Raw genomic sequence first — 24,423 nt, 5'->3', positions numbered from 1 at the left:
AAGACCAGATATCCTTTGTGTTAAAATTACCAAAGAGAAGCTCTGACTTATTTTCACATTTGAAAAATTCTGGTGAGAACGATGCCCATGTTTTAAGAGGTACTGTACAAATATAAGGCTCTAAAGGAAAGAGAGGCCTCTCTTTCTGGACTCAAAGCTTTGAATTCATTTTCAGGGTCCAATTAATCAAAAAAGCAGAAATTCCTGGACAACAGTAAAAACTACACTACAGAAATTCTTGGAGCTCAGGCATGGAACCCAGGTGAATGGAATACTAATATCTTCTGGCTGCAATCATCGCACCCATTCATTCTCTTAAATAAAATAATCATTTTTCCTTCATGGTGCTGAGTAATCTTGTTACTAGAGTAAGAAGACTTTGACTTCATCCAACTGTAACTGGTTTCAAATGAGCCTCTCACTTTCAAAATACACTGCAGATTCAGTAACTTTCATGTCATTGTCAGAAAGAACCTGATGCGTTTGTTCTGAAACTACATTCCTTCGGGTTGTCTTTGTTGATGCTGCAAGCCCACCTGAAGTATCAGAACTCCAAGCCCAGCACAGTGTAACAATCGAGGCAACTATAGCAACTAAACATACTGACATCCACTCTAACAGCCTTTGTGCATCCTGATGAGAAGGGTGTGCAACTGCACGGAAAAGGGCACGTAGATCAGCAATTTAAAGAAATCAGGTGGTGTGTATAAATGTAATGGCATTTCTTCTCTTATCTCCATCAACCCAGGTCATCTACCATTGACTTATTCCAGGTACACTGCTCCTTCAGTGATTGAAGAACATATTGATCATGTAGATGTTAGGACTGCCACTTCTCTCCTTCAATGATTCAAGAACATGTTGATTATGCAGATGTTAGGACTGCAGGTAGTGTGTGCTGTGTTAGTCGCTCACTTGTATCTGACTCTTTGCAACCCCACAGACTGTAGCCAGCCAGGCTCCTGTGTCCACGGAATTCTTCAGGCAAGAATACTGGGATGGCTTACCATTCCCTTCCTTCTCCAGGGGATCTTCGCCACCCAGGGATCGAACCCAGGTCTCCTGCTTTGCAGGCAGATTCTTTACCCTCTGAGCCACCAGGGAAACCCACTTCCAGGTAACAGGCAGATAAATCAAGGCTCAGATAACTCAGATAAATTCAGAGCTCAGCGCTAAAGGTTAGTACCTGTGGTTTGTTGTATTTAACAGGTATCTAAGGAATAAGGACTGATTTTTTCATAGTTCCAGAAGCTGGACCCCATGATGCATTTCCATCACGTCATGGAGGACAGTTATCCCTGTCATTTACTGAACTCCAAGCTCCCCGAGGGCAAGGAAAACTGCCTAATTTATTTGTTCCATCCACCAAGTGCCCGATGAGCGCCAGGTCTCATGGATTATCCAGTGTCTATCACACATTAAAACACACCGAACGTCAAGCCAGAGATCTCACACCACAACAGATTAATTCTACAACCCTGTGCGGGTGGTGCTCAAACTTTGCGGCACAACGGACTCCCCGGGAGCTGGAAAAGAAAAGACGCATGCCCGGGCCACACCCAAACCAATTAAATAAGAAAGGGGGAAGTGGCTGTCCTCAAAAACTTTCACGTGCCCTCAGGTAATCCCAGACTACAGAAGCCTGGCTAGTGCAGTCCACGGAGTTGCAAAGAGTCGGACTTGATTTAGCGACCGAACAACAACGTGTTCTAGGCAGGTGCTTCTCAAACGTATACAATCCACCTGGGGATGTTTGGAAATTTAAATCCTGATCCCAAAGGTCTGGGGCGGGGGCCTGAGTCGAGCTTTAACAGGCCCCCAGAGGTGCTGGGGAGGCCTGTGTCTGTAACTCAGGGGACTTGGGGCTAGCTTCCAGGCCTCTTATTATTATTTTTTTCAAAGCACCATCCATACAGCTCCATCTTCATCTGTTTCATGACTTGATGTTCTGCATAAATTTTCTTTTAGGGAGAGAGCGAGTTTGCAGCATGGCCTTTGTAATAAGCAACAAGAAGTGGGGAGCAAAAAAATGGGGGCAGTGGCTCCCGGCCCGGGGCCATCCTCCGCCCGGTTCTTCTCTCTCCCCGGCTCCGGGCCGCCTCCCTGGTCCTTCTAGCCCGGTCCCGCCCGCGTCCGCGCTCCGACAGGCGCGCTGGGCTTGGGGAGGGGCCCTTGCACCCACCCCCGGCTTCCCTGCGCCCGCCTGAGGGATTTACTTATTGTGCTGCGAAGGGAAGGAGGGAGGAACGGAACAAAACGAAAACGAAACGGGCGGGGCGGGGAAACCACAACAGGACGGAGGCAGCGGAGCAGCGGGAGCGCCAGCCGGCCCCGCTCCCGGCGGCGAGGCGCGCGTGCGCGTGCCCGCGCGGAAGGCGCGGCTCCGGGCGCGCGGGCTTCGGGGAAGGTGCGCGGCGCGCGCGCCCCACTTACCATGACTGTGGCCGCGGCCGCGGCTGCCTGGGCGGCCACCGCGGCCTGGTTGGCTTGGTGCTGCGCAGCTTTGATTTTGGCCTGCAAGTGTGCAGGAGGGTGAAAATATTTGCATTTCTCCCTCATGCAACGCCCCTTTATGTAATCCATACAAACGGTTACGCTGTTGTCGTTTGTGTCGACCATGGTGCTGTCGGCGGGGTGTGCAAAGCGGCAGTCGGTCTCTCCCCGGGCACAGTTTCCTCGCTGGAACTCCCTGCAGACCTAGGACACGGGGGGAGAAGAGCATGTGATGCAGTTTAAAAAAAAAAAAAAAGGAAGAAGAAGAAGAAGAAGAAGAAGAAGAAGATGCTTTCCAGTTCTTTGAATGCTGGCTTTTGTGCCATTTACAATCAACATTCGATTATCCAGAACCCAAGTCACTGGAATCCCGGGCAAACTATGATCACTTGAATTTTGCTTCGCCCTGTTTGCTGAGGTGAGAATCTGTATTGAGCAAGGAAGTAGAAATCTACACTTTAGCTAAGATAACAGAAAAATCAACAAGGCTCCCATTGTTCTTGGGTTTTATTTATATTTATTTACTTTTATAGAGAAGGGAAGGAAGGAAATAAAATATATATATACTAATTCAAAGATTATATACACACACATATATATATGTATAAAATCTGGTCTTCTGTATATAACTACATCTCCTACCATGACAACTCTGGGAAGTTGTGGGGTTTTTTGCATGGAGGGATTATTTCACCAAGGATCCAGCCACAACATCATAGCTGCACAATTCCAAAAAGAATTAAGGAGAAGTGACAAACTTGTTTCTCCTCCCTGAGGACGGGAAGTGGGGGGCAGGGTGAATGTGAATACTCCCGTTTTCCCCTATATCTCTCCTGCTGTACAAGATAAGGTGGGCTTCTAATCATGGATTAGAAGAACTATGATACCCAAGACACCAAAACTTTCATTTCAGTCACAGTATTATTATTTTTGACAATAAAGAAAAGATAAAAAGGAGAGAAATATGGGAAGAGATAAAGCAGGGCCTGGGAGAAGGAAGTAGGATAGATTTTGAAGTGTTGATGTTTCTTTTTCTTATTCTTCAGTCCTTAATTATCCTGAAATCTCTAGTAACTAAAATGCTCCATCCTCTGAGAATTCCCATGGATCAAGAGTTAACGGTATAAAGAAAATTTTCCTTGGAATTTAAAGAGTATTCTTAATCTTGCCCTAAATATCAATAACATGAAATAACACAAATAAGAAACAAGTTATAAATATCTGTATCAGAGAAAAATTATTAGTGAAATGGTAATTTCTTCTCAGGCTCTACATCCAGTGTTGATGTGCTTAAGTGGTGGTTCACATCTTGATCACTAGGGACTTATAGGAAGGGTCACTGACATGACACTGGAAGCCTTGTGAGAGTCAAAGATACTTGGGAAATACAGTTTCACTGATCAGTGGCCAGGCAAGTTTGAAGGCCAAGCAGATAAATCACAAAATTATTAATTGTTTCCTTCTACTTTGGATATTATCCAACATTCCATCTTTAGCTCATAAAATGTACAAAAGAAAAATTACTAAGCCGTTCCCACAGACTGTGAGTAAGCCTCCCCTTGTAAGTGGAATGACTCGTGGCTGAGACTGCATTGGGTGTAGAGCATTTACCTAGGGGCTCTGTGTGCAACCGACTTCATTCCTGCTTTGAAATAAATTGCAAGCTGCTTTGCTAAAGTCCTCGTGAATCACTTTTATATATGTCTTTGTCTGCCAATCCTGTTGGGAAGGACAACTTGTTCCCAACCCGACTGATTTAATTTGTTTTCTAAACCACACAGTCACGTACTGAACACGAAAGCTTCACAGGTCCACCAGGTGGCGCCCCAAACACTTTTCCAGTCCCGTGAAAGGTCTGTTCAATAATCACAGGGGTAGGCTGGATCAAAACCGTAGCGATGGGAGTTTATAGTCTTTTCATTTGGGGATCCATATACTTCAGAAGGAAGCTGGTATTAGGCAACATTTTATCACTTTCAAGATTTATAGAGTAAATATTTAAACAAATGCACACTGAAAAAATCATTCTCGAATGATCCCAAGATAAAGCACAGTATATATCCTAATCTTACATATGTATCACCTAACTATAATTGGTGATCAAATTTAAGGAGCCCTTTGAAAAATCTATCAGATTCTTTATACTCCATATAAAATGCTCTATTAAATATCAGAGGATGGAGTAGTTAAGATAAATGGATGCCCTGATTAAAAAGAAATTAAACCCAGTAAAGTTAAACCCAGGTGAGCTGGTTTGACTCCTGATTTAAGAATTACATTTTACAAATATATGAATTTGTTTTCTTGACTTTTCTAGAAGACTTGAATGTCAGTTAAAGAAAATATCTCAAATCAATAATTAGACTCTCCCAGGCTCTAGTTCCCCGTGTTTACCCACATACAACCGGGGCTGGAGCGTGCTGGAGCAGCCATACTAGCTCTTAAAGTACTGAAACATGATCACACCAGTTGGTCTGTAGTCATTGTCCTACTTCCTCCCACCTCTGACCTGAGTGTCCCCTTCATCCTGGCTGCTGGCTTCCTAAACTTCATTCACAGACCTTTCCAAGATCCAGCAAAGGTTCATGCCTGACACAGCTGGAACCCTTGGGAGCCACTTCCATGACCCACATAGTGATTGGTTGTTGCATATTTTGCCTCTGAATACACATTCCACATGATCGATTTTTATTTGTATTGAACTTATTCTTTTCCCACAGACTAATTTCCTTTATACTTGGCCTTCAATTCAAACAGGGGAATTATGAAATACGCGACTTTTAGGTGAATCTGTGTGCGTGGCTGTCTTGCAAGACTGAATTGGTATCTCACAAGCATTCACTTCCATAGAAGTACACTGCTACCCCCAAAGGCATCTCAAAACACAAACATAATTGAAGTACCTCCAGTTTGTCCGTCCTGAGAAGTTTCTGAGTTGCAGTTGAGCCCGGGACAGTGACAGGTGGACTTCCGGGAACAATAACAGGTGTGGTGGGTAGAATTTCCGTTGGGACTAACCCAACTCCAGGGGTTACAGGTGCTAAGTAAGGAGCAAAGCTAATCGCCGTATTTGTCCCTATTGCGGGACCTACAGGAAAAGTGGGCTGTTAAAGGAAGATAACACAGGACAAAGACTTCTTTAGAATAAAACTTTAAAAAATCACCAGCAACATTTACTCACTGCATATAAGACTCTCTGTGTTAGTTGCAAAAATCAGTGCTGAACTGTGAAAATTCTTTAAGCCTCTCTGTTTGTGCTTAATAAAAATGAAATCCATATAGACCCTCTCTTTTCCAAACCAATGTAAACACAAAGGAGAATGTCATAGAAACCTAACTACAGGAACTGGCTTAGACTTTTATCCCTATGAAAGTGTTCTCAAGAAAATGGTTATTCCATCCCAGCGGCTCATCATTCCACGCTAGTGAGCGCTACAACATGAAGACAGTAAAATTTATGGAACACTGACTCATGATCTTTGATGTGTTCTACATGTCTCTCAAAGGGAGAAGAGAAAACAAACACCATGTATATAGACTGATTTTCAGACTGATGCAGTTTGTACACTCTCAAGAACTGGGGATTATTTAGTATTTTATTTTGCTCAGACTTACCAGTATGCCTCCATATTCCATCACTAGCATGTAAAATCCCCAAATTGATAGGCAGTTTTCAGATAGACCTGCTATTTCTTGCTCTAGCTCAACTATGTCTAGATCCGGTCTTCTTTTCCTGAGAGGTTGAATGGGAAAGCTTGAACTTTTCTGTCGGCCATTAAAAGTTGCTTTGGTTTCCTAGGTCACAAAGTCGACGTGGCAGTGATAAAGGCACAGAGTACTCTGTTAAAACCTCTTTATCACCGTCCTCTTTGTCCAGGGATAAGACAAAATATACTAGAGGATTGACGGGATGATGGTTTTCAAAAGTGTCACCTGAAAGGATGCCTTTCAGAAAGGAAATAATGTACGTTTAAGAGAAGAACAAACTTGGCTTCACTTTAAAGGAGCTGATGTTAAAAATTCAAGATGCTAGATAAAGATTTTTCTTAGAATAAATTTTGCACTGATTTGGGACCATATCGTTTTGTTGGTTTGTTTTTTGTTACTGGATGACTTTTAACCCATTCATTTTTAGGACCAGTTTTCAGATTTTTGCAATTACACATTAACGCAGTTTTCTAATATTGAACAACGCCGTTGGCCATGTCATGCTGCTTCTCTATTTGTACATTGTGGGTAACATTCGTGTTGTCTATTTATAGCTCTGAGTTGCGGAACATATGGGGAAAATAATAATCTGTGTGAATTAAACAGGTTTTTGTTGACAGCAGTAACAGAAAAATATCTCTTACAAATGATCATGTTAGAAAACAGTGAATTATTGATAGTTTGTGCGGGGAGCTCTTAGAGAGGCTGAAAGTCTTTACTGAAGTGGCTGGGGGTGGGGAGGGATGGAAGAGGTGATTCTAATGGCCTGCGAGAGCTGCTGCCAGCATTCCCGAGAGGGGCTCTTAGATCTTTATGGCTCCGACATAAAATTCACTTTGGGAGAAAGTTGCAACATGAGGTCTCAACATGGGAAATTGATGGCAGCTAGGATTTTTTTCCTCCTTGACTTTCTACAAGATTTTATATGTGTATGTTTTCCATTTTCAACCCATTTGAGTCATAATTATAGAACGTTGTGGTTTTCAGTAACTGTAGCTTTTATAATTCAGTACCATTGAAAAGAAGCCAAGTGATTTAAATGGTATAAGGACGATATAATGTTAAGACTTAAGAGAATCAATTCTGAAAGGTCATAAATCACACAAAAAAGACCAGTGATTCAAAGAACCAGCTAGATCAGAAATGCCTGGGGGAATTTCATAGATAGAGATATCACAAATTCTGACTTAACAGATCTGGGTTGAGGGGGGCCTTGAAATTTGCATTAAAATTTTTACTACATGATTTGATGTGCGGCCCAGTTTGAGGACCACTGTCATAATTGAGTGAAAATAAATATTAAGAAAATCTAGTACTAGTTGTGTAATTAACTCAAAGACTAATGATCAAAATAAACATTAAGAAAAAAGAGCCCTCCCCCATATCTCCATTTTTGACTTTCTATTGAATCAAATTCCCAATATCCCTCCCTTGTAGATCATTTGAAGCCCGGATCAGCATGGTGACAGAAAATCACATTGTATCTTGACTGTCCAGGTGCTGTCAGAACCTCAAAATTCATTTCCCCAAACCTTTTGGATATCAACAAATGTCTTGCAATTAGCTAAATTTTGCTTTCTCAAATATGTTACTTGTTCATCTAATTTAATGATCAAAAAGGAATGTTGCAGTTTGTTCTACTGATGCAGAGCTGTAATAAAGTTCACGGAGAGTATTATTTAAAAGTAAAAACACAAATATGAGACAAAGGGAGACATGAATTCAAAATCCTGAGGTTGGCCAGTTATTCATTTTTACCCTGGGCAGGAAATTTTTACCCTGAGCTTTTCTGTAGAAGGGAAGTAAAACTACTTAGCTGAAAGAGTTGGGCTGAGCAAGACGTTATTTCTTTCTTACTTCCCATAGTTGGATTTCAAAAATAGCAGCTATTATTAGTACTGTAAAAGTTAGTATTAATAAAGTCCCTCCCCCCAAAAATTATCCATTAATTCTATAACAGGAATGTAATTAGCATAGCAATATAACAATTGAGGTATAAAAATCTTATTAAGTGAAGGCAAATATAGTCTCTATTTTGAATATAGACTGGAAAAGTATATGTTTTCTTTCATGTGAAAGTTAAAAGTTCATAGACTTTATGAAGATAGATTCAATTAAATATTTTCTCCTTTTTCTTATCAAGAGTGTTTTTCGTTGAAGTTGAAAAGTTAAAAAAAATAGAGTGATTTTCAGAGATGGGCATTATATTATTATTGTTGCTGTTATTATTAGTGACAGTAATACCTTACATCTGTGAAAGGTTGGGCTGTTCTCAAAAGCGTTCTCACACACACTGTCTGCTTTAATCTCCTCAACACCTGCGAGAAGCGAGCCTGGCAGTGAGAACTGCACAGTCTTACAGGTGAAAGCAATTTAGACCAGAGGCTGCATGGATTACCCAAGGCCAGTGCTGCCAAGGTGGAGTCAAGGCAGAACACTGCTGACTCCTGGCTCGCAGTCTGGGGCTGTTCTGACTCCTCTGCCCTTACTAGATTTTGTTGGTAATCTCATAAAACAGAAGAGGAGAAAAAAATAAAATAACCCACCACGAGTTGCCCTTACAGACGTAAGTGTACAGAGTGAGCCTTGGTGGGGAGCCACATCCCACGGTCAGCCCAGGGCCTCCCGCAGACAGGAGGTTAGGGGTGCTCGGAACAGCTGCCTGCCCGGGAAAGTGGGTCTCAGATCCTGGATTCGAGCGAAAGTCTCAAGGTAGAGTGGACGCTGATGTCTGGATTTGGGTCTGAGTCGGTGGCTAGAAGAAAGGCAGCATCTCCAGGGGATTCTGCTCCTGTGAGCCCACCCACCGGGGCCGGGAGGGCTGGCCCCGTGGTTCCTGGAGGGGCCCGTTGCCAGGTGGTCTGAGATCCATTTGGTCCTTGTCATTTCCCAGCACCAACTGCAGCGAGGCCAGAGGACAAGAGATGCAGAAAGTCTTCCAGAAGAAAATCACATCCGAAATGCTGGTCTTGCCGTCTTCCCTCTGGACTTCACCCCAAGAGTCTGTGTTTCTCTCCTTGGCTTCTCACTCTCCACTCTTCTTTCTCTGTAACTTACAGCAGTAGATGCGGTCTCAAAGATCACACACACACACACACACACACACACACGCACTTTGATATTTTGTAGTGGCCTGAAAGGATCAGGGCTGGGGAGGACTGACTAAGTGGCCTGACGTATCTTCTGGCTCTAAAATGTGGTCGATTGCCTTTATAAGACAAGAACGTGACAGCTCATGCATTTAGAAAGCTTTGACTTCAAAGGATAGGTATTTGGTACTTCAACTGAAAGTCCTAAAACATGGCATCTCTTGAGCCTTCTCCCTTTATTGCCAGGAGCATCTCTGGAGGGCAGAATGCTCAGTGCAAGATCTTGCCACTAAGGACTGGATCGCACAGGCTCTTAATCTCTGTCGTACTAAAGGCCACCCACCTGCCACTTTATTGTGAGCGTACGTGTGATGTTTGTGTGGGAGTCGAGGGCTGGGGCCGTACAGTTGGAAGGAAAGGAGAGAAGAACTGCTGTCATACCCCACTGGGAACTGGAGAAGGAAAAACTCCTCGGAGGAAAGGTGAATGAGACTTTGCAGACATAAATGAATTTGAGACAGAAGAGTTATAAGAGGAAAGAATCGTTGGCATTTTCATTTATTCAATAAATATTCATTGCTGGTACAGACATGGTGCCAGAACACTGTGTCTCCGTTTATTGAACTTAAACCCTAATGGGGAAGAACAAAGAAATAAAACCACAACTCATTTGTGATTTTACGGATAAGCAGAAATGAAGAGGCCTCACTTCTGAGATGGAGAGAAGATGGAGGCTAGAGATAGAGATTGGCGGTGGGTTGCAGCTGATAGAGTTGGAGTCCTTATGAATAAGATGAAGTTAAAATATGAAGATCACTAGGAAGCTTCCAGCAAAACCAAAGGCCTTTAAGCAAACGGGAGCTTTGTGTGTTCACAAGCTCTGTGTGTTCACAGAGCTGAAAGTTTGGTTTGGTCTCAGTGGACACAGGAAGAGTGGCCTCTGATGAGGTGAGCTGGGTAGGGACTTGACCACAGATGACACTCTAAATAAAATCAAGGTTACACGTTTAGACTGTCTCCAGTGAAATGGGAAAGCATTGAAGGGTTTTAAGTAAGGGAGTGATGTTATACCATTTATGTGTTTAAAAGATTCCTCTGGTTGCTGTGCCCATTGGAATAAAGCAAGAGTTGTGGCTCAGTGGTAAAAAATCCACCTGCAATGCAGGAGACAGGGTTTCGATCCATGGGTTGGAAAGATCCCCTGAAGAAGGAACCTACTCCAATATCCTGGCCTGGGAAATCCCATGGACAGAGGAGCCAGGTGGGCTATAGTCCATGGGGTCACAGAGAGTTGGACATGACTGAGCAACTAAGCAAATACCACAAGGAGGGTAAAGCCTATAAAGTATTTTGAAAGAAAGGTTGATGGCAGCTAAGATGAGGGTGCTGGGAGAAGAAGTAGGTGGACTTGAGGGCATATGGCAGGACCTGCTGATGAACTGGATGTGAGAGAACCTGTTTGGTTTCAGTTTGAAACTGCTGGCTACCTTACTGAGATGAGAAGGTAGTAGAATGAAAAAATTGGTCTTAAGCATGTCAAGTTCCTGTGAAAAATCTGAAGGGGAGTCCAGTAGGAGGTTGGGTACCCAAACCCGGGGCTCAGAGGAGACATCTGGATTGGGAACATGCCTTTGGTAGTTCTCAGCCTGTAGATGACCCACAGCCATAGGAATTGATGAGACCATGAAGGAGCAGGTGATAGAGGCAGCCAGCACTGGGAACATCAGTGTTTAGCAGCCTCAATACAGAGTAGAGGAAAGTGAAAGTCGCTCAGTTGTGTCCCACTCTGCAACCCCATGGGGATAGTCCATGGAATTCTCCAGGCCAGAATACTGGAGCGGGTAGCCTTTTCCTTCTTCAGGGGATCTTCCCAACCCAAGGATAGAACCCTGGTCTCCTTGAACTTGGCAGGCAGATTCTTTTTTTTTTTTTTTTTGGCAGGCAGATTCTTTACCAGCTGAGCTGCAAGAGAAGCCCAAGAATACTGGAATGGGTAGCCTATCCCTTCTCCAGCAGATCTTCCCAACCCCAGAAATCAAACCGGGGTCTCCTGCATTGCAGGTGGATTCTTTATCAACTGAGCTACCAGGGAAGCCTGAATAGAATAGAGGAAAAGAACGGGCAAAGAAGACAGTGGAGGAAGGCGTGATCAGAGAGGAAGGGGTGCGTCCCAGAGAGGAGGGGGTGCTCTGCAAGGGAGATGGGCCACGTGCTACTAAGGAGAGATTGACTGCCTGCTACCAAGAGGTCGAAAGAACAATGCAAGAGTCAGTGACTACCTGTTTAGCAATATGGAGGTCACTGGTGAGAGATTTCAGCAGATGAGAGATTTCAGGGCAGATGGAAGATAAAGGGTGTGAAAAAACCATCCGGAGCTCTTTAGAGAAGCTTACCCTAGAAGGAAACCTAAAAATAGAGTGGAACTTGTGACTCTGTTTAGCAATTTCTTTGTCTTGAGCAATTTCTGCATGTATTAGTTTCCCGAGGCTGGTCTAACAGATTCCCACCTCCTGGTGGCTTACACAACACGCATTTCTTCTTTCAGAGTTCCAGAGGCCATAAGTCTGAAACCAGTTGCACTGGGACAAAATCAAGGTTCTGACAAGACTGTTCCCTCTGGAGGCTCCAGAGAAGAAGAATGGGGCCCTTGACTCTTCCGTCTCCTGGTGGCTGCTGGCGTTCCTTGGTTTGCGGCCCCATCACTCCCGTCTCGGCCTCCATGAGCACATTGCCTTCCTCCTCTTCTGTATGTGTGTTAACTCTCCCTCTGCCTCTCTTATAAGGATGCCTGTGATTGCATTTAATCCTGGAGAATGTCCCCATCTCAAGACGCCCAACTCAATCACATCAGCAATAGACCCTATTTCCTTGGAAGGTTCTAGGACCTATTCTTCTGTCACTAATTCATTCCTGTGACTCTGAAATTACTTGTTTGTAGAGTCAATGACTTTTAAGTTTATTACATTTTTGCATCCCAATTTTTCTTGTGATTTAAAAACCTCTCTTAAAACATTTAAATGTAATACTTCTTTCTCATAGAGCAATCGTGATTATTGTCCTCTAATTAATATATGAGACAGTACGGAAACATAACTTTCAAAGAAAATTCAATTAACAGTTTAGAACATGAATGGAATTTCTTATTAACAGGTCATTATTGAGTACCAGGGTCAATCCTTACAGATTCTAAATAAATAAGAAGTACATGATTAAAATCAGTTGAGATATAATGCACTGCGACTATGTTGACCTAGGTGGTTCTCAATTTATTCCCATAGACATTATTTAATATGTATAACTAAATTATTTTAGCATTTAGGTAATTTAATAAAATAATTTATACGTGTGTATCAACAAAGAAACCATAAAATATACTTGTGAGTGGTTTTAAATAGATCCACTTAAATGCCTATGTGTGTGCTTAGTTGCTTGGTCGTGTCTGACTCTTTGCAACCCCTTGGACTGTAGCCCGCCAGGCTCCTCTGTCCATGGGATTTCTCAAGGCGAGATTACAGGAGTGGGTTTCCATTTTCTTCTCCACGGGATCTTCCCGACCCAGGGATCGAACCTGCGTCTCCTGCATTGGCAGAGAGATTCTTTACTGCTGGGCAAACCAGGGAAGCCCTAAGATGTACTTATTTGGGACTTCCTCCAAGCAGCCTTTCCTGCCTCATCTGAAATCCAGTTCCCTGGGCCTGAACCTTGCTTTGCCTTTCCCCTGAGTCTGTCTACACCTACAAGACTGTAGCTTATTTATCTGAGGGTCCTCCACACCGGCACCTGCACTTTTTCACTCTGGGCAGAGCTGGTTCCTGGCCACTTGGTGCCACTCACTACTGTTGGGTAGAAACCTGGAGACGAGCAGAACTGCCAACCATCTACCCAGATCCTCTCCCCTCTTCCTGGATCGCCCCCACCTCCCCATCTCATCTCACAGACACACAATAAGAAAATACAACTCCCTGGTAGCTATCCTTTTTTCATTTAGCAGCTTTCAATAACAATAGAATTTTCATACAATAAAGACGGATTTTTAAACAATCGTCTTTTGTGTATGTACTTTTTTTTTTTTAAAAAAGAGCATATTTCACTCACTGCTTTTTTTTTTTTTTAAATTAGCTTGTTTTTGACAAATAATTTACAAATGTGAACAAACTTCACTAAAGGCAAAAAAAAAAAAAAAAATGCACTCCTCTCCCTCAGGACCTCATTCCTAAAGCAATTTCCAGACCTTTAAGGAAATACTTTCAAACACTGAAGTCAGGGAGAAATATTACACAATACATATTCATAGACTGAACTCCCTTGGCATTTAATCTTGCGGTCCTCACCACGGATGCCACACCCTCTGCAGGCCTCTGAGACAGGAGATGTGGGTGGCTGAGGCACCCTGGTTCAGGCTTCCTTCAGGTCCGGGGGGTGGTGGTGGGGAGTGGAGGAGACAGCAGAAAGCGCCCTGGTCAAGATGTCTGAGGTCTAGGCCCAGCTCTACAACCGATTAACTGCAGGACATTGGGTAAATCCATTAACTTCTCTGGTTTCATTTTTTCCCTTCCTTAAAATGATACCATTGAAACGAAATAATCTGTTGCATTGCTAAACATGTTTTAGGCATCAAAATCTCCTCTTTACATAGATCATCGATTCACATGCTCAATGGAGAACTATTTCCCTTCTAAGATAGCTCAAATATGGAGGTGACTGGTGAGAAAGAGCTGGAGTGACACAGATTTTCCGGGTATCGATTAGAAATTGCCTTTGCCTACAGTTTCCTCATGCATTTTTTTTTTTCCCATTTGGATAATCTAAAGACCCTCTTTTCAGCATCTATTTAGCTTCAAAGCTTTTTGCTTTAATTGTAGTGAAAGAGACAAAGTAGAGAGAGGCCATTTTAGGTCAACGGTTGGTACATTGCCCGTACGGACACTTTCATCAGCAAGCCCGTCCTCGTTAGCTTCAGTGTACTCACCACGGGATGGAGTGGGGTTCCTGGAAACATAAATTGCATCTGCTGGGCAAGCATGGCTGCTGCAGTTTTTTGCTGGATCAAATTGTTCCTCCCATTAATTTCTAGTTGAGTTTTTAAGTGTGTGGGAGGGTGAAGATACTTGCAGTTCTCTCTTGAACAACGGCCCTGGGGGAGAAAAAAAGAGTTTTAGTTTTAGCACAGTTAGAAGTAGCTTTCAACTCTTTGTCAACCGTTTCACAATCACTTCATCTACGCGAAGGTGTGTATCTGTGTGTGTGCGAGCACAGATGTGTTAGAATATACATCAGAGTTGGAACACACAAGAAGCGGATTGGGCATTAGCTGATCATCAACCTTGCTCAAACCTGTTGAACAGAGAAGCTTCCTGAGATGTTACTGTTGTTCTGAATGGATTTTAACTCTGACAAAAGACCCTAAGGAAACGTGACTGCAGAGTCAAGTCGACCCTTCCAGGCAGTGTGGAGGGTGATCAGAGGAGCATATTTATTCTGCCTTATCAAAAGGGAAGCTTTGAACTTGGTAGATGTGCATGCTGGAACGATGACAATATGTGAATAATTATGTGCCACATTTATGCTGTGGGGATAGTAATCAGCACTATCTGATTTCTTGAAATGTGTGCTCCAGGTTGGCTGAAGACATCCCTGATTTGAGTGATGGAAGGAGTATTAGTCTAGGAGTGGTTATTTCTTAGTAACTGATGCACAGGTGAACTCAGATGATCACCTGCAACAGATCAGCTTGCTACATGAACGCGGCCACCCATGTCCCTGCCCAGCTCCCATGACAGTTATATAACATTTAATGTCAGGTTTTGATGTCATGAAGTGTGTACAACGAAAGTAACGCTGGGACGTTCAAGTTGGCACAGTGAAAAATAAAATTAATTAGGTGACAGGTGTGCCTAAAGTCGGTCTTTGAAGAGTGACTGCAAATGGTAATTAATGTTTATACTGAATTCCCACCTTTTCCAAACTACCGATTGAAAGAATCATCTTGATGTGTGAATGATGCAATTTCTGGAGAAAGAATAACGAACTGTGCTAACCAGCACGAGAATTGTCATTCCCTGAAGAATTAGTCTATTTGCAACCAAGAAAAGAGAATATGAGCTTGTTTACCAGATATAAAAGTAATTTTAAAAAGCGAGCTGGGTGGATCTGGAGACACAAATTTGTTTATAGTCATCCTAATTCTAAACATCTGGAGTTCTCACTCTGCCTCCCGCTTGTTTTAGCTGTGCGTTTGGCAGCGCGGGCTCCTTCCCAAGTGTGAATCTCCCAGCGCTGCAGTGCAGAGGGGCAGACAGAGATCCTGGTCTAGTCCTGGTGGTCTGAGCTCATCAGTCCGTGCTGTCCTGAGGCCCTAGTGTTTGCAACATGAGAAACTGTGCCACCCTCTGCAGGGAGGACACTGAGGCAGGTACAGGGACCCCAGAAGGAATGGGTCACATTACTGCTAAAGTAATTCTACACCCATGGGCAAGGTCGGCGTGTCTCTAGGCTCAAGTTCATACTGTGGATGCTCCATCCAGGTTCCTAATGTATGCAATAGACACTTTTTGTTTGTTTGTTTTGGCTGTGCTGGGTCTTCTGCATGGGCTTAACTTTGCAGCTCATAGGCTTAGTTACCCCGGGGCATGGGGGATCTTAGTTACCAGACTAGGGATTGAACCCATGGTCCTTGCATTGGAAGGTAGATTCTTATCCACCGGACCACCAGGGAAGTTCCTGAAATAGACAACCTGGGTCCAGTATTGGAAGGTCTAACGTAAAAATACAGGCAAACTGGACCCGCAATTGAAAATAATCCGAATCAAAGCAGTCTTGGCATCTCTCCATCTATTTCTCTCCGTAGAATTTAAAGATGAAGATTTAATCGTAACTCTGCTTTACTCATTGTTTTATGATATCCTGGGGTCCCTCCGGCCCTGCCAATTTGCCTCAGGCATCTCTTATTTTACTTCTCTTTCTGTCCTCCCTTGACAATGGCCTTAATCTCGGGGTTTGCTACAATCAAATCTCCAAGAACACATTCAGATTAGGCCAGCTCCTTCAACAGAGGTGTGTGGCCAGCCTTTGGATTGGCTGCCTTATGTCAGGCATCCAAATACATTCACTTCATCTATGGTGGGAGGTGGTCATGGGATACAGATGTAGCCACTGCCCATTAGTAGGGGTGGCGGAGGACTAAACAGAGTGGTGTTTCTCGTATAGAGGGTAAGTTGCGCCCAGACAACCTCAATTCAAACTCTCTTTAAACACAGTCAGTTCACTAGGGAGATGACACCCAGAAAGGCTAGGTATACAAGATGTACGTATGGGCTTACACGCACAAACATACATTGGGCCTCATGAGGGGATTTGCGAAAGCAGAGTTCCATAGAACAGAGTCAGAATTTGTGATACAGTCTGATGTCTACCAGTTTGGCTACTATATTTTGCTCGTTCATATAATGGTCGATTTGATCACTAGTCTTCTAATGTAAGGGGCTTCCCCGATGGTTTAGTGGTAAAGAATCCACCTTCAATGCAGAAGACATGTGCAGGAGACGCGGGTTTGATTCCTGGGTTGGAGAGATCCCCTGGAGAAGGAAATGGCAACCCACTCCAGTACTCTTGCCTGGGAAATTCCACGGAGAGAGGAGCCTGGCAGGCTATAGTCCACGGGTTCGCAAAGAGTTGGCCAAGATTTAGCGACTAAACCACCACATCACTCCTAATGTAATGCTTTGTAGCTGCAGGCAAAAATTTTGATTAGCCTGGAAAAACACGATTTTCTTGTAAATGCTCTTATCTCTTGATACAACTGGGACTCTTAAGGGAACTGTACAAACTATTTCCAGGGAATGGAACATGATTTACAACACTGAATTAGTAATTTATTGATGAAACCTTCTTTTCCATGAGAATTAATACAATTTCCTACCGTTCTTACTTATATGCTTGGAGTGAGGAATATTATCGATTACCCAAGTGCCAGACAGTTTATACAGGGTCATCTCATTTTCTCCTTATAACAGCTGTAATGATCACTGTTACGAAACACTTAATGGGCTCAGAAAGATCAAGAAACTTTCCAAAGGTTGTATAATTGGTGGGTGGTAGGGCCGGATTCTGTAGAAGGAAATGGCAACCCACTCCAGTGTTCTTGCCTGGAGAATTCCAGGGACGGGGGAGCCTGGTGGGCTGTCCTCTATGGGGTCGCACAGAGTTGGACACGACTGAAGCGACTTAGCAGCAGCAGCAGGGCCGGATTCTAAAGCAACATTTACCTGGCTCAGTTACATCACAATGTCAACCTATTTATTAGCAATAGGTAACATCCAGGGAGGGTAAAGATCTAGCATTATCCTTTGCAGAATGATAGGCTACTTAACATGATTTAAAATAGAGTAGAATATATATGAAGATTTGGGAGTGGAAAAAGCTCATTTGCCTGGCTCTGTCTATTGGATGGGGGCAAGAGAAGTGGTTAAGCCCCCAGGCTCTGAAGGCAAAAACCTGGGCACATAAGTTGGCTCTGCTTTTTGCTACCTTTGTAACTTTGAGCAAGTTACTTGAACTTCTTGTGTATCATGTTTTCACCTGTACAATGAAAATAATTACTGTATTTTCCTCTAAGGGCTGGTGTAGGATTAGATGAGTTATTAATAATACAGATAAAAGGTACAGAGAAATACTTGTCAGGTAGTTAAGCACTGAGGAAGTGTTGTCAGTATTACCAAAGAAAGAAAAAATACTTGTCTATCATTCTCTTTATAGCCCCTGGTGGCTCAGATGGTAAAGAATCTGCCTGCAATGCGAGAGACCCGGGTTTGATCCCTGGGTCGGGAAGATCTCCTGGAGAAAGGAATGGCAACCCACTCCAATATTCTTGCCTGGAGAATTCCATGGACAGAGAGCCTGCGGACTAAAGTCCATACGGTCGCAAAGAGTCAGACACAACTGAGAAACTAAAACCTTTTCACTTCTTTACAGTAAGTGCAAAACTACAGATTTAGTTACATTTTGATTGGCTTTTTGGTTCTTCTATAGAGTAACTTTTCATTTGAAAGCATGATAAAGGTTACTTAATTATACTTATTTAAGTATCTTACATTTAAGGTTATTTTCAATTCTATAGGATATTTCTGCAAGAACCCATATTTGAAAAGAGGGCCCTGAATCAGTTCGATCTAATATTAATATCAATATTTTGAAGGGTATCATAGCATGGATGTCTGAGGCATACAAATTCAACATCAGGAAAACTCCAGGCAGCAGAATTTTAGGAAGGGATCCTACAGGACTCTGTAAGTCCTAAAGGAAAAGCTACTGTCAAAATATAACAAGCTATTTGACACCGTAAACAACTTGTAAGAAGTTTTAGTTAAGGAGTAAGATTTGTCAGGACATGCATCATCACACAAAAACTGCTGATTATCAAAGCAAGTTGTCATAGCCGAGTGGGAGAGGGGGCAGTGAGCAGAAATGTAAAGCATCTTTGTATATCACTGCGAAACAAAACAAAACTGTCAAAAATAGTGTCTCTCAATTTTGGTCCAAGAAATAAAGATGAAAAATGTCTTGGCAAAGTCTTCCTGTGACTGCCAGGATTGTTTCTTGTTTTATTTTAACTCTTCCTCTTCTGGTTAAAGACTGTTTGCGGAGAGATAAGAGAGGTAGGGCCCAGTCCCTGGAGAAGAGGACTGGCCCAGCTTCTTCTGTGGGACGGAGTAGGGGGGCACCACCCCAGATTCCTTGTGAAGAACCTTCTAGAAATGGAAAACAGGAGCCCTGGAGGAGTCCAGGCCGATGGTCCCACGTCTGGGTCTAATGTGGAGATGGTAGCCCAGAGGACTCCACTCGCTCCAGGGGGGGACCCACCAACTACAGACACGACAGGTGTTCTGGAATCACATTCACTTTGTTTGTGGTATATGTATTTCCAGGTTAGGGTCTCATTCCTTCCTTCATTCCACAAATATTTATTGCTCTATGTCAGGTGCTGAGTGAAGGGCTTGCGAACTAAAAGATGAGAAAACATAGGCTCTGCTGCCTCCTTTCCGGAAGCCTGCAATCTAGTGTTGAAGACAGATACTAGCTAAACAGCGACACAGACAAATGTTTAATTACAAATCATGGAGCGGGTTCTGGAGAAGGCTGAGAGAAGGAGGAGGGAGAGCATTAGAATGGAGACGGGTGGCAAGCGAGGGCTCTGAAGAAGTGACGTATTTAAATGGAGACCTGAAGGATGAGAAGGAGCTTGGCAAGGGAGTGGGGGCTGAAGTGTGTGTGCATGTGCGTGCGTGCGTGTGCGTGTGTGTGTGTGCATGTGTGTGTGGAGGGGGAGAATCCAACATGAGAGAAAGAGGAAGAGGATGTGCTAGGGGGCTGAACCATCTGGGACCTTCATGAAGTTTCTCAAGGCTGGATCACAGAACTCGGTGTGGGCTGCAGTGGAGAGGATGTTAAGAGAGAAAACAGGAAGAAGTTGACTAGAACCAGATAACAACGAACTTTGGGTGTCAAGTTAAGGGCTATGACCTTGATTGCACTGAAAGTTTTGAAACAGGAGAAAAGCCACATCAGATTTAAGTTTTATGCTATGTATAAAATCCTGGGCTTCCCTGGTGGCTCGGCAGTAAAGAATTTGCCTGCCAATCAAGGCAGGAGATGCAGGTTTGATCCCTGGATCGGGAAGATCCCCTAGAGAAGGAAATGGCAACCTGCTCCAGTATTCTTGCCTGGTAAATCCCATGGACAGAGGAGCCTGGAGGGATATGGGGTCACAAAAGAGTCAGATACGACTTAGCGACTGAACAACAACAGCAACAATAAAATCTTATCCCGATTATTAGATTTTTATATCTAATATAATGGTTTATATCGTTTGGAATCCATTTATTTAAAAACAATAACAGAATTGGGATATAGTTTACATAGGATTTTTGTACACTTCATTCCACCTCCAAAAATACTCTCTACTCCAGGAAAATTCAGTTTAGGGAGAATGGCTAGAAGCAAGTAAGAATTTCAAGCTGAATTAAGTTTATTAAAACAAGCAACCATGAAAGATTCTAATACAGAATACCCATGTTGATTCTCAACAGGACGAGAGGAAAAATGTTAAATAACTATAACATGTACTTGGCAGAACAACAGATCTGAGCTCTCAGAATTACATGGTCATTATATGACACGACGTGGGAGAGAATAAATGCGGCTTTGGCTGAGAAAAGATTTCAGAATCAGGTTGGTGCGAGAAAGAAAAAGCATAATTGGAAAAGGAGGTTTTCTAATTGCTTATTTAAAAACAAGTAAGTTTCAGAATCTTTTCCTCGTATGCTCTTAATTGAAAAAGTCAGTTAAAATATGGAAGCAAAAAAGAAAACAGATTAATTAGGAGATTGTTACAGGGATTAACAGTAGGAGTTGTGCCCATAGGGATTGCTAACAGAAAACTATATCCCATTAGTTTTCCATGGGAAAAGCAATGGATTTTATATGATCTACAGTTCACACTGACAATAGACCCCTGCGGTATCACTCAGGATAATTTGAAATTGTTTCTTAGTGTGAGCCATGCTGTTGATCAGCAGACTCTAAAAAGGCCCCTTTGGGAGATAATTCCAGTTGAGGGCCAGGGTCACAGCCTGATCCACTGAATTTCACCTTTTCCAGTTGGGTCTTGGCTGCTCATTGCTTTCAGCACGTGATGGCGTTTTCAAGGGAGCCGGCCAGGCTGTGGAAGGGAGAATCTGACACTAAGATTGGGGGCTTCCCTGGTGGCTCAGACAGTAGAGCGTCTGCCTGCAGTGCAGGAGACCTGGGTTCAATCCCTGGGTTGGGAAGAAGCCCTAGAGAAGCAAACGGCAACCCATTTCAGTATTCTTGCCTGGAAAATTCCAAGGACGGAGGAGCCTGGTAGGCTACAGTCCATGGGGTTGCAAAGAGTCAGACATGACTGAGCCACTTCACTTCACGTCACTTCAAGATTAGGGGCAGACAGTGCGCACTCCCAAGTGGCCTGTGGGGACATTCAGAGTCCAGGGGCCTGCTTGGGATCCTGTGGAAGTCAGGGAAGAACCTCTCAGTTTCCCTCACCTTCCACATGACGGAAACCAATTTAGCAAAATCCTGAGGCGGTGGCAGATCCTCTTGTCCTGGAGCCATGTTTCTGAAGCCGGCTCTGTCTTGGACTCGTTCCTGGAGAGGCAGTTTGCACTAGGGGTAAAGGGAACAGTCCCTGGACCTGAACTTTTTGTGTGCTCAGTCGCTCAGCCATGTCCAACTCTTTGCCACCCCACGGACTGTAGCCCACCAGGCTCCTCTGTCCGTGGGATTCTCCAGGCAAGAATACTGGAGTGGGTTGCCATGTCCTCCTCCAGGAGATCTTCCCAACCCAGGGATCGAACTTGAATCTCCTGCAGTGGCGGGCAAATTCTTTACCACTTAGCCACCTGCGAAATATTGGACCTGGACTATGTGGGCTCAAAATCCAGCTCTGCTGTTCTTTCCATGGGACCTTGTGGTCTCCAGTTGCCACATCTGTAAAATGGGGATAACAAGAGTTCCCACTTCCTAGACTTGGGGAAGGATTAACATTTAATGCATATACAGTGTACATGCCAGGACAGTTCCTGGCACATAGTAAGCCCTCTGTAAGTTTTTATTATTATTATCCTTCTCATCATTATTACTAACACCTTCTCTGCAGAGCAGATAAAATACTTGGTATTAAAAAACCACCTTTCTGATACTAGTTCAGTCTCTCTATCATGGTGCTTCGCTCCGGCCTCTCTACCAAGCTCTTTAACGCTTTTATTATTCTTGTTCTCACAATCAGTGCCAACTCTTCTTCTCTCTCTTTCTTTCTTTAGAAGAACCTCAGATCTGATTTTCTTTAATATCTTTCCTGCTGAAACTTGTCAGGGCTGATTAACATGGCATGACTAATCTAGTTTAAAGCAGCTATGCATCATAGTGGGAAAATCCCCAGTTCTGGTTGTGGCTTCCTCCCAAGATGGTTAAACTGAATTTTACACATAATATATAATAGTCTGTGCCTCAGTTTTCTCATCTGTCAAATGGAGGCGTGATCATGTTTCCGTATCTTAACCCCTTTGAGTGTTTGTGAGAGCTTGAGAAACAGCTGCAGTTGCTCTACAAAAAACCATAATTTGCTACATGTTGTCAATTCTATATCTATTTCCCTGTGGAATGTTCCTAATCTGGTAAAAGGAGAAGGCCACATAAAAAAGTTATAGTAAAAAGGGACACCAGAGACTTACGTTGGCAACAGTCCCAATAAGTTCTGAGAATTGTGAGAAGTCCATATGACAGCCCAGGCATGGAGCACATCAGCAGAAACGGCAAACTGAGTCAAAATCAATTGGAGGATTGATTAAGTACCTACAGTGTACACAGCTTGAAACTAGAAAATTCAATCAAAGGGGCCACTGCTTAGGTCCCTGTGATGTAAGCTGCTTAGCTGTGCTCAGTTGTGTTTGACTCTTTGTGACCCCCGTGGGCTGTAGCCCACCAGGCTCCTCTGTTCATGGGATTCCCAGACAAGAATGCTGGAGTGGGTTGCCATTTCCTTCTCCAGGGGATCTTCTCGACCCAGGGATTGAACCCACGTCTCCTGTATTGGCAAGCAAATTGTTTACCGGTGAATCACCTGGGAAACCCAAGTTGCTTAGCAGATATTTTCTCAGTGACTAAACTGGCTAGGTGTATCAGATGCTCACTGACTCAGTTTCCCAGTTTCAAAATCTCTCAAAAGTTTTTGGAAAAAAACAAAGGCCTTGGTTCAAGCAGATTTCTATGGGTTCATCATTTTTCTGGGCCTAAGTCAGGAGCAAAGGTTGAGTTTAACATTTGGCCTGAACCTTCTCTTCCTTCTCCAGCACATTTCCAGAAAGATATGGGCAAGACAAAGCGTAGGGGAATAAAATGGTTATTTACATCGGGGCTTAATTTCTAACATTAACTACGAGACTGAAATAGCTCTGCTCTAAGGCAAGTGACAGATTAGGCTTTCAGGCTTCTTTTGAATTTAAATAAACTAATTGAACTACATGAGCTCCTTGTATCATTAGCTCCAACTACATAATACACCAAATAAAATACAAGCCACATAAGGGCATCAGAATTAGAGGAAATTATAGATTCAGGGAATGACTACAAGCAAATGATAACCAGAAGTCTCATCAAAATGAACAATTGCCCATCTCATCAATATTATGGTTGAATTTATAATAAGAACTTTCTGCTTATTAGAAATTTAGTCCAATTTATATTATAATTCATCTTTTATAGTCTATGTATGCTATACTCTTTTGGCAAATAACATAAAATATTATACTGATTGAAAGTGAAAGTCACTCCATCGTGTCCAACTTTTTGCAACCCCATGGACTTAGTCCATGGAATTCTCCAGGCCAGAATACTGGAGTGGGTAGCCTTTCCCTTCTCCAGGGGATCTTCCCAACCCAGGGATCGAACCCAGGTCTCTGACATTGCAGGTGGATTCCTTACCAACTGAGCTATCAGGGAGGCCCCATTATTAAAGACAGATAAAAAGGGAATGTTTACAAACTTTTCTAGGGTGTGTTTTTCTCTTTTGCTTCCAAGGGATGGAGGAAACGTAGGATGTTATAAAAGAAAACTGGAGAGGCAGCCAGATGCATAAACTAAGGAAAATCAGGCATGCTGACAGGCAGTTAGCAATACCTTCGATTTTACCCACACCAATCACTGCACAACTGTGAGTCTGTGTGCTGTTTTCTTGAATGCTAAGTCACTTCAGTCATGTCCAACTCTTTGTGATCCTATGGACAGTAGCCCACCAGGCTCCTCTGTCCATGGATTCTCCAGGCAAGAATACTGGAGTGGGTTGCCATTTCCTTCTCCAGGGGAATCTTTCCGACCCAGGGATTGAACCTGCATCTCCTGCATTCTTTACCAGATTCTCTACTGCTGAGCAGTGAATTTAGGAGAGGATAAGGAAAAACATGAATCAGGTTGTGCAGATGCATGGCACAGGTCACAATGGGAGCTGTGGTTTAGTTTGCATTTCTCCCCAGAAAACCATATGAGAAGACACAGTACATCATTCCTCTGCCTCCCCCGGACTATGGAGCGGAGGTCGAGTGCT

The 24,423-nt window shown here is 43.3% G+C and overlaps 1 protein-coding gene across 7 annotated transcripts in view; it reads right to left on the bottom strand.

Annotated features, from left to right (window-relative positions):
• Positions 1-24,423, bottom strand: part of MBNL2 (muscleblind like splicing regulator 2) — a 161,186-nt gene that overhangs the window by 41,102 nt on the left and 95,661 nt on the right. For all 7 annotated transcript variants that reach the window (XM_061435238.1, XM_061435240.1, XM_061435241.1 and 4 more), the window contains 3 exons: positions 14,260-14,424; positions 5,397-5,597; positions 2,434-2,697 (listed from right to left, as the gene is read on the bottom strand). In XM_061435238.1, the coding sequence (XP_061291222.1) occupies positions 2,434-2,697; positions 5,397-5,597; positions 14,260-14,424 (630 nt within the window). The remainder of the gene's footprint in view (positions 1-2,433; positions 2,698-5,396; positions 5,598-14,259; positions 14,425-24,423) is intronic.

The sequence above is a fragment of the Bos javanicus genome, chromosome 12 (genome assembly GCF_032452875.1).
Source record: "Bos javanicus breed banteng chromosome 12, ARS-OSU_banteng_1.0, whole genome shotgun sequence".
In the NCBI taxonomy this organism is placed as follows: Eukaryota; Metazoa; Chordata; class Mammalia; order Artiodactyla; family Bovidae; genus Bos; species Bos javanicus.
This window is presented reverse-complemented; position numbering and strand designations above follow the sequence as displayed.